This window comes from Pholis gunnellus (genome assembly GCF_910591455.1).
Source record: "Pholis gunnellus genome assembly, chromosome: 23".
Classification (NCBI taxonomy): domain Eukaryota; kingdom Metazoa; phylum Chordata; class Actinopteri; order Perciformes; family Pholidae; genus Pholis; species Pholis gunnellus.
In genome coordinates this window covers 2,818,964-2,831,752 of record NC_136550.1, presented here as the reverse complement: position 1 = coordinate 2,831,752, position 12,789 = coordinate 2,818,964, and the positions used below count along the sequence as shown (strand labels likewise).

Below are 12,789 nucleotides of genomic sequence, written 5' to 3'. Positions count from 1 at the left end.
AAACCCTGTGAAAGCTGACAGCAGGACTGGACATTTTTACTGATTTTATTTCACGTTTAACTCCACAAGTAGAAGTCTATACGCCCACAGAGTGTCCAGGGTACTGAAGCCTGATCGTGGCACATTGTGATCCTTTATTTTCATGCAATGTGCCAGAAACTAAGAACTTCAGGGCCTTGTTTTTTTATTTTTGATACTTTTTCAATTCATAGTAGCTCCTTTAAAGCTGCGGTCGGATCATCTTTAATGCTTTTGTCAACCGGATCTTTGGATTGAAGACTAGTCCCGTGGATATCGTTGTCTACGTCTCAGTCTGTATCTGCTTCATCTTCTTTTGATCGTTTCACACGTTGAGTGTGGATCTCTTTCCTTAAGACCAGCAGGAGACGTTTGCGTGGGATTGAATCTGGTTCTCGGATAGGAAAGTTGTGTCTGTTTGTAAGATTTGATTCTGGGATCGGCTTTTGGTGATAATCCAATGTTTTAGTGTTTTGTTTTTAGCCAACTGCTATGTTGTGTTCATGTGCTGGTGGGAAAGTCAGACATCTGGAACTCCAGTATTAAACATCAGACTCTGTTTATTCATGTAATATTTGTCAGAAAATCCAAACCGGAAAGTACTACGGAGGCAGCAGCTGTACAAGTGGAAGAGTTATGTATGATTGATGCAGGTGTGGAAATTCAGCAACCACTTTCAGCTTGTAGTGAAGTTGTGTGTGTGTGTGTGTGTGTGTGTGTGTGTGTGTGTGTGTGTGTGTGTGTGTGTGTGTGTGTGTGTGTGTGTGTGTGTGTGTGTGTGATCCAGTGGGCCAAGTCCACCTACACTGAGTACAGTCACAAGACATGCTGTCCTCTCTCCCTTCTTTCTCTCTCTCTAGAAAAAAAAGAGGGAATTTTTACAGCCCAAAGGAAAAACAGAGCGCTGCTTAAGGGACAAAGTGAAAAACATATCGCTTCAGGTGGGAAGCAAAGAAAAACAATAAAGCTCGACTGGAGAAGCAAAAAGAAAATGATCAAAGAGAGCAGATTGAAACGCATCACATATTTGTGCTCTAAAGCGTTTATTGTTCTGCATTCTTTCTTTCGGGAGAGAAGAAGAAGGGAGGACTTTCAATCTGTCTGAGATCAGCGGGTGACCTTGATCTACAGATGTCTCCTTCTCTCCTCTCTCCTTCCCCTCTCACCTGCTTAAACCCGTGTCGCACAGCTTCCCCCCGAAGTACGTATTAACAAACACGCTGACTGGCCTCGCCTTTACATCACTCAACGCCTTTTTATTGCGACCTGCAGAGCCTCCCCTCCGTGTCTCTGGTCCCTCTCGTCAAGGAAATCTCTCTGCGTCTTTTGAAATTGGACGCCGAGTGTCAAACACAAAGTCACCTTGTTTCCAGGCTTTCTTGCTCTTTCGGTTTCTCATTTCCTTCAAAAAAAAAGACTTCCTAAAGAAACATATTCCTTGGCAACCACGGGGCAACTTTGCACATCAGCATCTCCAAACGGCCAAGTGTCCCACCTGCAGTACCCACATTTTTCAGGACACCACCTCAAGAGTTTTGGTGGATTATCTATATGATAAGTTTAGGTTTACATAGAAATATGAAGTCAAAAAATGCTTTTATTCAAATTCTAAAGCGGTCAAATGTGACATGGCATTACCAAACAGTAATGCAACCTCCCAAACAAACTCTATAAATCGAACATTGTTCAACTTTTACTCAAATATTTATAACTGATTATGCGAATGTGATTTATTCACAAAAGTGTTAGAATAAACACATAAAAGAGACTTTAACTTGTAGCAGTAGAGAGTTAAACTATGTGCTGTGTAACTTATTTGACTCATAAGTAACAGGAGCACTGATGTGATGATTGACAGCCAAGTCCAACAATCGGTTCATCTGCACTCATGAAATAGCACTTCATCTCTCGGCCCCTCCACCTTTCTTCACCTTTTCTTCACCTTTCTTGCTGTCAGCTTTCTCGGCCCCTCCACCTTTCCACCAACCCTCCAGATCTGTTCATCTCACATGAGGGACTGATGGCGAGGAGCGATAACACACACACACACACACACACAATGCTAAAACACACAGCTTAGCCTGTAGTCTGCAGCAGTCTATGAACGAATGAATGAAGTCATCAGAGCTGCTTCAGAGGCAGAAAGCTGTTTTGACTGCAGCTGATTCGACCGTAGTGTGGGAGGGCATCTGGTTCTCTCTTCTTCTCATCTCTCTCTCTCTCTCTCTCTCTCTCTCTCTCTCTCTCTCTCTCTCACATTTCGGGCACCTGTTTGTCTAATCACACTACTGAGTAGGAAACAGGGTTTCCCCGAAAGCCACATGGGAAAAAGTGGTATGGAGCGTGTTATTGTGGCTACTGTTTCAGAGTTCAGCGCTATCACATTACCTTCTATATACTTGTCCAGACGGAGTTATTTCAAAGTAAAGGACAGGATATAGACACATATTGGATCTCCCTGGCTGCTCCCTCCTTCACTCTTTGCCTAACACGATGGAGGCATGTTTACAGTTTCCTTGACAAGAACCTCTTCTGGCCGCGAGAGTTATGACTCAGGTCTCTGCGGAGCAAGATGCTGGAAGTAGTGTGATGTTGTTGCAGCACTGAACGCCTTTCAGGAGACACGGTGGGATGCTTTAACAACAAGTTTCCTATTACCAAACCGTCTCCTACAACAGTTTGTGTGATAACTTACGAAACGATTTTTCCAAGAGGGCTGTTTGTTCGACCCTTCCGCTCACCTTTTGTTACTTTGTGCCGTCTTTATACTTCCTGGTTAATGATTACGTGGATTACTTTGGTGGGTGAGACTGAACCAATAATGCCGGTCGACTGATGGGTTGTTTTGGTCTGAGTCGACTTTGGTTTCTTTAGTCGATTGGTCCATTTTCTTTCTTCCCCCTCTTTCTTTCCTCCCTCTCCATCAGATCAGAGTCGGATCCTAAGAACTTGTCCTGTACATACAGTAGACACAAACACTGTTTGTACTTTACACTGAGCTGCGTGCCGCTGTGTGTCCCTCAGGTGGAGCAGGTCTGAGTTAATCCTGCAGGTCAGTGTGCCGGCTGGTATGCGGCTAAGCCGTTAGCATGCAGTCGGAGGATAATGTTCAGCAGCAGAGCAAGTTGTTCAGTGACACGGAAGCACCTGATCCACAAGTTTACTATTTCTTCTTCTTCTCTTCCATTTCATCCTTTCTCTCTGTGACTCTTTCTTTTGCCTCTAATCACTTTTTAGGAACACAACTGTGTCATGTTTGTAAGTCGTTTTTGAAGTAATTCTTGGTGTTATTTTCTCATTTTGTAATGACTTTGTGGCCTGTTTTCTTTCTGCTTGTCGATGTAGATGCACAGATGGGTGACATTATCGAGTCTTCAAGTATCTGAACTTATGGAGTGATTCTTTCACTTGGTTCGACATGTTTCTCGGGTCATTTATTCAGGTCCTTCCTTGAATTTGTCACCTCTATGTATGTGTTTCAGCGGCGAGAAAAGGCAGGTTTCTATTTTTCTTGTAGAATTTCCTTTATTGGCAAACATTTATTGGTTTACATTCATACGAAGTGTGGAAAGGGAATTGGAAATTAAACTAAAATAGGATTTTATTAATAAAACTGTCTGTTAGTGTAAGAAAAGAAAACCTCTCACTTTTTTGGAACGCTGCATTTGATTACTTGCGTTTTCTTCACATTTGTTTTTCCATCTTTATTGTCAATATGTAATTCAAAATATAAAGACAAGACGTACTTTTATTTCTTTGCTTGTATATAAGTATGTGTGTGTGTGTGTGTGTGTGCACATGTTTGTTTGTGCGTGTCAACACTGAGTGCATGGCATTCCTAGACAAACCGACCCCCCGCCGGTCAGAACAACGGGAAATATCGAACATCTGTCACAGCACAGTAGGAGAGAAGAGGAGGAGGAGGAGTAGGAGGGGTGGAGGAGGAGGAGGAGGAGGAGGAGGAGGAGGAGAGGGGTGGAGGGATAGATAGAGCGGCAGTGGAAAAATGTGAGACAAGAGAAGAAGAGAAAGAAAGATGAACTGAAGGAGAGTGGGTAGAGGTGTAGAGGAAGACCAAAGAGATGAGACATGAAGAGAGACGGTCACTCGACCTTTGTGTTTTTAGTCAAGGAAATAATAAAGGCAAACATCTGGGCAGCCAAAGAGCATTTAGGACCCCTCCTGTCTTCTGATTCAACTAAAGTGAACAAAACAGATTTTAAGTTGTGCAGATAGAAATATTTATTGAGGAAGTGAAAAGCTAACATGCTAACAGCTGATCCCGAGAAGCTAGTCTTTCCCAGTAAGTGCTTCTCTTAGCATTTCCAGGTTTAAGTCATGCATTTCCCTCCCTCAACATTTCACTTTTCTGACTTGTTTCTTGGTGCAGAAACATTAGAAAGCCCCACAGTTCAACTTCCCCCGGTAACACTTAACATTTCAGCTGCTGTGTCTGGTTTTAAAGTGAGAACATTTAAGAGAAATGTGGGCAGGGCAGGGACCTGCTGTGACCTGCCTCTTCTGAAGACCACATCTCACACTGAGGACTTGGAGACGCAAGGGAGAGAGAGAGAGAGAGAGAGAGAGAGAGAGAGAGAGAGAGAGAGAGAGAGAAAGAGAGCATGTTGCAGCTGTGAGGATCTGAACCAAACTACGGCCAGTAAACACAGTCGGTCACTAAAAAAGTTAATGTAACCCAGAACGAGGCCGACGTGTAGAGGGCATCTGGAAAAAGATATAGTTTTTCTGGACTTTTGATTCATGCTTTTCATCTTTTTACCTGCATGCTTCCAGCTGTCGTCACCGCCCTCGTGTGGTGAAGACGTGGAACTGCAGGTGTCCAGGTAGAAGCACACTGTGTGTTCCAATACCAGTACTATACTATTTAGTACGCCAGGAAAAGGATTTAGTACGTCCCAATATATGCGAAAAAATACCAGGATGTTCAATTGCATCCGGTCTCATTTTGCAGCATGCTTTCCTGGCTATTCTGACCCACAATGATCTGCTCAGCAGATATGTGAGCAAGAGGGTCAGAGGTGCAATGTCAAGAGGAAGTAGTCGGTCCCAACTGAATGCATACAACAGTACGTACTTTGTAAGGGCAGCAGTGGTACGAACTAAGAGTAAAAAGAAAAACAATGGGACGTTTAGCACAAAATGCTGTATGTGGACAAAAGTATGTGTACTGCTCACTTTGAGTTGTTTGTCGGGGTTTGAACTAGTCTCCTTCGTTCTAATAAAGAGGAATCTTAATGTATGTAAAGCATATAATGATATTTAATTGCAACTACAACAAGCCTGCCAGAGTCAAAATGCAATGATGTTCAACAATCCTTCATGGGCGTGAGGTTCAGGTGCAAACCAGTAGCTTTCACTCCTCTCCGTCCCACTATCTCACAGATAAAGCATCAGGACATCCTATCTTGTTTTGTCTACAGCAGAGGCTTCTGGGTAAATATTTAAGGCTCATCCAAACAGCGATGCACGTCCAGCATGCAGGTTTGCTCAAAGGTTTACACAGATGTCGACTCTCACTGCAAAGTGTCTGAAACGTAAACGGGGTTCGTTTGCTATCTCGAAGTGTTCCTGTGATTTGTTTGGACTGATGCTCTTGCGATCCCTCGAGAGCAGAGAGCAGAGAGCTGCTTGTAGATCGGGACATGGATCGAGAGTTACAGCTGGACGTAGTTACAGGTCCTCGTGTCCTGACCGCTGGAATGAAACCCCCCCAAAAAGTTGCACGATTGTACCAAACAGACTAGTCACACCCCCGTGTTTTATTTAGTGAATTCCAAAAGGAAGAACAACAATTTAGACCACACAGGTTGGTCTGTGTTTGAGCAGTTTTCTGACCTGAATGCATCCCTAAATCCCACAGGAGTGATCTTCCTTTTTCCTCCCTTCCTTTACCTTCGTCTCCTCCCTCCTCCCTCCTCTCCAGGTATTCAGTCGGGGCGAGCCGCCGCTCCCCTCTCTAATTTTTTTGTTGCCCTTGGCTACAAAGCGTCGTGCCAAGTGGTGATGTATGTGGAGCGTTGCAGATGGGATGGTAGAGGGGCACGTTTCAACCTGTGTCAGGCTGCGCCGGGCCGGGCCGAGCCGGGCCGGGCCAGGGAGGGTTGTCACGTCTCCCAGAGGGAGGAATTCAACCCTCCCCGTTCACAAGATCCACAATAGATCAGCAGCGTTTGCACGCATGCTTTCAGGATCTGCAAACTGCACCAATCGGGGGAAATGTTTTAGATCTTCAAGTTAAACTGTTCAATGATGTGCTTTCATATAAGCATCACTGCGATGCAATGCAACTCTAATGATGACATCCGAATCAGGTTTATCGTTCATAGGTTAAATCATAATAATAGGTTTATTATAATGCACTCGTGTGGCTCAAATTGCTCGTGAAACGAACTAGCTCTGGTGCCTCAAGATGCTTAAGTGCTCTCCCTGCAGGTATCTCTCAGTGGGAGGTCAGTGGGGGGGTCAACATTCATTACACCAAAGGAGAAGAGTGGAGGGGGGAGAAAACTGCGTTCAGAAGAAAGAGAATTCCCGGGAATATCAATGGAATTCCTGGACCGGCACTGTGGCACGACGGCGTGTGTGTGTGTGTGTGTGTGAGACAGTCGGGGGTCTTCCTCTTCTAAAGAGCCTGTTAGTCAAAACACACACATGCTCCGATTTCTTTTTCATTTTTTTTTAAAGTGAAAATATTTGGTTTGGTCGTCGCCCTCGCGGCGTCCGCACCTTGAAGTAGTCAAAGTCCAGCGGCGATGAAAAGGGATCAACGGTTTGAGGGGCGGCGGCTCGGAGCCTGGAGGGCCGGTCTCCAGAACAAGGATGAACACACACACACACACACACACACACACACACACACACACACACACACACACACACACACACACACACACACAGGTGCTGAGCCATGAAACGATGCCACTGCACCAACGCAATCCTCTAGTTTTTCTTCATCAAATTTTCAGCAGTAACGCTTAAACTCTGATTTCATTTGTTAAGCTTAAAGCCAACAGAAAAGACAAAAGTGAAAAGTTAGAAGAAGAAAGTGTTGTAGAGCAGGAAACTCGGCACGGATCAAATCAAAAGGCAGGTTTAGAAGGTGTATAAACTGGATTATATATTCTGATATGAGACTCAATAATGTCCTATGCGTGTAAATATACAGTCAGAAATATTACGGACTGGTCCTTTAAGCAGAATATTGGAAATATGACAGAAAAATTACAAATATTCCCACCGTCAATCTCACACGCTGGTATTGATAACAGATCAGAAATACAGTAGAACCAACTAGATTGTATTAGAAAACATTTCCATCGTGTGTGTGTGTGTGTGTGTAAACATGTGGGCTCTAGTGTTGAAAGCAGAAGTTATTAAATGTGGTTGAATTGATATGGTTCAGTACGTTTGTGTGTATTGATGATGGAAATACACTTCGTGTCTTTGCAGCTGTGTGTACTGTTTATGAGAGTATTTGTCTATTTACAGTGTGTATGCTACATGAGTGTGTGTGTGTGTGTGTGTGTGTTATTCAGGGCAGGGCAGTGTAGGTGTCTAATCATCAGTCTTTGATGAGCGGGGGAATTCCAGTCTCGCCGCTCTAATCCCCGGGTACATGCCTTCCGCTCCCCCCTCCCCCCCCCCCCCTCACCTGACTCACCCCTCCATCACTCTGAACACACCTACTGTATATCTCCTACTCGCTTTTTAATGCACGTTTGTTTGATAATCCTACGCCTTTATCTGCATTTTTTCCGTGGCTTGTAGCCAGCAGAGGAAGAATCATATAGACATGTATTTGGTGGGTGGGTACCTCCATTAGTTCTGCTGTACTGAAGTAAAGGCTCTGCGTACTTCTTAAGGCCTTAAATCAACCACATGTGGAGATAAAGTCAGGCTACTTTTTGCTCATCAGCCGCCTCACCTTGACCTCGGATTGTGTGCACGTTGGGCCTCCGCCCCTCAGAGCGAGAGCTTCACCTGTGTGGGCACGACTCCCGACTGTAACCACCCGTTCCTACACGGAGCCAAACCGGAGTTTACCTCCCCTCAGGGGCCCGATCGCTGGGGTTGGCGTGACGGGATAAAAAGAAAGAAAGTGGGACAGCGGTGAGGAGAGAGTGTCGGGGAAATGATAGAGAGAGCTAAAAGACAGAGAGACGGAGGGAGTGGAGCAAATATCTGCAGCTCACTGACCTCTCTAAGTGGATTACATGCCCCGTCAGTGCCTGGGGGGTAAATGAGAGGGTAGAGAGAGGGAGCAGGAGAGGGAGAGAGATGCTTTTAACTCTGTATTTAGGCAGCTTTATCAGTTCATTTCAGTCTGTTATTTCAGCCCAAAGGGAAACTGGTTTGCAGTAAATCAAACAGTACACAGAGCAACACCTCAGCCGTATGGGAACGAAACAAAACGCACAGTGAGACCACGCAAACATGCCACAAACTACCCTCACTGTCCTTATAGTAGACTCATAATGTCATAAAACAGATGAATGATGTAATAATATAGGTTATACTTTCATTTTAAGTGTGTGATATCGAATTTCAAAGGGGATTAAAGTATGTTCTATCTATCTACCGTTACTCTGTTCTAGTGCAGGGGTGCAAGAGGTATTCAGATCTTTTACTAATGTAAGGAGTAATACCATGGTGAGGAGAGACATTTCCTGTAATCACTGTAGCATGAAAGCACAGCGGAGTTAGCACGCTAACTAGCGGATGGCTGGCTTCTTAGCTAGCTTTAATTTAGCCGTGCTTTCATGCTGCACCGGTGACAGAAAACGATCTGAACAAAGTCGTCACTTAGCAAAATGTTCTTTCCTACGCTGTGACGAGATCATTTAGGCTGGCTAGTTAGCTAGCGTGCTAATTCCACCGTGCTTTCATGCTACACTGGTTGCAAAAAACTTTCTTCAGCTATTATAAAAAATACGATGGACGATGGATGAAGAGATAGAGAGAGAGAGGGATGGAGGTGAAGAGAGTGCGAGCTGCAGGCCTGGGCGTGGGAGAGCAGACTGCATTGAGCTGTAGCAGACCAGAGACTAATCTGGAGATTCAGGGCTTGTAAAAACACCTACACACACACACACACACACACACACACACGGCCAGCTACCCATGTTCAAATGTATTCAGGCATGTATGTATATGTGTGTGTGTGTGTTGGTAACCTCTCTACCCTCCAGTCCAGATAACGGATCGCATTTTGTGTTTACCACCGACATGCAACATTCTGTGCATCTTTTAACCCCCCCCCCCCCCAAAAAAACTCCTTTATGGCATAAAGGGCCGCGGTGGGAATCAAACCCTCAACCCCAGGCTGTGAGTAGTGCCTTGCTTTAGCCTCCGAGTGTTGCAGGAAGACACCACTGCATACACGCAGATCTGCACGGTAGAAAAAAGCTTTTCTTTGTCTCATACTATTACAATAACATAATAAAGAAGATAACAGGCGACTTACACCCCACATACAGTAAACCGACGGAGACGCTTCGCTGTCCGTGAAGAAAGAGCATAACAAGAGGCCGAGCCGGTTGTTCAGCAGCTGGCTCGACTTCACATGAGACGCTGGTTGTTTTAAACTCGCTGCCGATGAGGTAACGCTGTTTTGGGAGTCGGGATGTTGTCACAAAACAAATAAGCTCCCCTCCAGTGATCTCACTGTGGGAATCACTGGGCTGAGACGACCGATATGAGCCTCCGATGTCACCGCGTTCAGTCCCACCCATTAGGTCACACTTTATTGGATCAACAGACAACAAACATTTGCAGGTTTCAGCTTCTCGACTGAGAGCATCTGCTGTTTAGTATCACTGCATATAGTCAGTATATTTGGGTTTTTGGACCGTTGGTCAGATACCTCAAGGACATTTCTTATAATTTTCTGCCGAATGTATGCTGGCCTCAAAGGTGATATTATGTTAAAAGAAGAAACTCTGTCAAAATGTGCTGCAGCAGGACGACTCGGACCATTAAAACAGAAACACCATGAAAGCCATGAACACAGAAGAATGCTGACTTGACTAACCCGTCCGTCTTTCTCACAACCCGACTGCCTGGCATGCGTGCAACTGATGCCCGTCTGGCATTCGCTGTGTCAACAGGCATGGGAAAAGTTAATCAACAGCTTGGCACTCCCGCTCCCATCCCTCCCATCCCTTCCATCCCTCCCTTCTCTTTCCTTTCACCCTCTTTCTCCACAACAACAAAAAGCATTTCCTGCTGAGAAAACTGAAGGATTTCTTGGGGTACATTTGTTTTATTCCAGATAAAGGCTATTTATTTGAGGTTAGCGTGTCGCTTCGGTCCTCGCTGACCTTGCATCTCATCACTAAACAAACCGTTCTCCTCCTCTGTGGGAAGAAACACTGGAGCACGCAGCGTAACGATGGAGCGCACTCTAGTGGATTCCAGCATGAAAATACCCACTTTCACTTATATTTGTGCATAATATTATTATATTATATAAAGAGAATTCACCAAAACATGCAAACAAAGATCATAATGTCAGTGCTCTCAGGATGCTGCAGGACATTTTTAAGATTATTATTTGTCGATGGTATTTTTTTTTAATTATGAAAATGAGAATATAAGTTAAATAAATATCTATCTCTATTTTTCTTGTCGTTCAACAGGCCTGCCATGGCTGCGTGGGATCTAAATGTGACTGCAGCGGAGTAAAAGGAACCAAGGTAGGCAAAAAGACGCACAATATTAAAACATTGTATACTTTTGTTGGGAGGCGGGGAGATAATGTTTGTTAACTGTGTCTGCAGGGTGAGCGGGGTTTCCCAGGTCTCACCGGACAGCCAGGAGTCCCAGGATTCCCCGGACCTGAGGGCCCGATCGGCGGCAGAGGAGAGAAGGTGCGTTTTTAGGGTCAACGAGGTTTTTAAATTGGAACACGTGAGGGAAGAGTCGGAAGGTTGAGAAGAGAAACCTCGCTTCGAGTCTGGCATTTCTAGCATAAGTCAACTACATTCTGAATAAGAGAATAAGTAAACAAAACTGAGAATCTGATGGAAGTGTGTTGGTGCAAACTTTCAGTTCGTTAAAATGGACACAAATCAGTCAAGATATTATTCATCTAATCCTGAGTATTGTCTGTTTTTCCTCTCAGGGTAGTGATGGAACTTCAGGACTATATGGTCCAAAAGGAATCAGAGTAAGTACATTATTATTATTTTATTTTTGCTGTCTCTTCTCTTGCAGCAACAGTTTACGCTTCACTTAAGAGACAAAGCTTAAAAAAAGTGTAAAAAAGGGAAGTTTGATTTCAGTTTGGTTCACGATGAGAATAAAGTTGTAATGAGCTCTTCTGACCAGCAGATGTCCACATTTCACCTCATCATCATCAGAGTCACTGAGCTCATGAAGAACCTAGAAGCTCATTTCTCTTCTGCAGCTTTTATATTTAACATTTTGCATTGTTGTATTGTACTTTATTTTCTTTCTAACAGGGGCCGTCTGGATTGCCAGGATTCCCAGGAACACCAGGACTTCCTGTAAGTTTTCCCAAATCATCTAAAAGAAGGTGGAACTGATATTATTTAGAAGTTTAAGTATTGTTTGAGTAAACGAGTAAAAGTAAATGAGTAAATGTTAAAAGGGATAGGATGATGACATCACTCTTTATTGATTTGGACTCACACGTGCTGCCTGTCTACCACAGTATTCATATTTTATACACGTTTTTAAAAACACAAAACACAGTTAATAGGTCACATGAATAATTTAAAAAAGACGAATTGCTGGGCTTGGTCTACGATACTATAACATTTACCCGGAGTTTATTGATTTTACCCTTCCAATTAGCCTGTGAATCGCTTATGCTAACCGCTAGCAGACACATATCGAAGCCTTTCATGTAAACTCAACCTCACAAATGTTTGAAATAGTTTAAACTGTCTTTTGTAACCATAGCAGTCCCTCGTCTGCACTCTTAGATGACCATAATCATGGACGGCATGCTAGCGATTAGCATACGCGTTTCACAAGCTAATTTGAAAGGGTAAAGGCTTTCATTAACGGTAATTCATTAACGGGAATTGTCCTGACCTGTCTGAAGGGGATGCTGGGAGCTCTCCTCAGTCCTCCTGGGTCCTCCTGGGTCCTCCTTAGGCCTCCTCAGTCCTCCTTAGTCCTCCTCAGTCCGCCTTAGTCCACCTTAGTCCACCTTTGGAGGATCCACCATTAGTATGTTAGCAGGTTAGCCATAGCATGCACCTGTTGAGTGTGTTTGATTTGGGTCACTTTGCGTGCCCAACCGGGTGGACACTTAAACTATTAAAGGTTATTTAAGGTAGATGCAACCTTTGTTTTACCTGTTTCCGAGGTACAATAATGAGAACATGATGCATAATTCTTTATTATGTCCATCTATGTTTTATAGATTATTTTGTTCCATTCGCACACGGTTTATCATGACTTAAAAACTACCAAAGTAAAAGTCAATTTACTGATTTCTTTAAATTACTCCAAAAAAGAACATGCTCACACAAATAAATGACGTTTTTTTTAATGGGTTACATACACCCCTTTCTAAAATCTTACTGAAATCTTCCTTACACTAGTTTGACAAAAAACAACAACACCCAGGTAGCACATGTAATGTAACTTCCTGTTTACTTCCTGTTTCCTCAGGGTCTGCCCGGGCAGGACGGACCTTCAGGCCCGAGAGGAGTGCCAGGTTGCAATGGGACAAAGGTATCTGGTTAAAAGTCTTTCAGAAAAAAAGATAATGAAGGC

General features: G+C 43.9%; 1 protein-coding gene across 1 annotated transcript in view; it reads left to right on the top strand.

Moving 5' to 3' along the window:
• col4a5 (collagen, type IV, alpha 5 (Alport syndrome)) overlaps positions 1–12,789 on the top strand; it is a 38,720-nt gene that overhangs the window by 5,567 nt on the left and 20,364 nt on the right. The window contains exons 2-6 of the mRNA XM_079184722.1: positions 10,677–10,733; positions 10,818–10,907; positions 11,162–11,206; positions 11,502–11,546; positions 12,685–12,747. Of these exons, the coding sequence (XP_079040848.1) occupies positions 10,677–10,733; positions 10,818–10,907; positions 11,162–11,206; positions 11,502–11,546; positions 12,685–12,747 (300 nt within the window). The remainder of the gene's footprint in view (positions 1–10,676; positions 10,734–10,817; positions 10,908–11,161; positions 11,207–11,501; positions 11,547–12,684; positions 12,748–12,789) is intronic.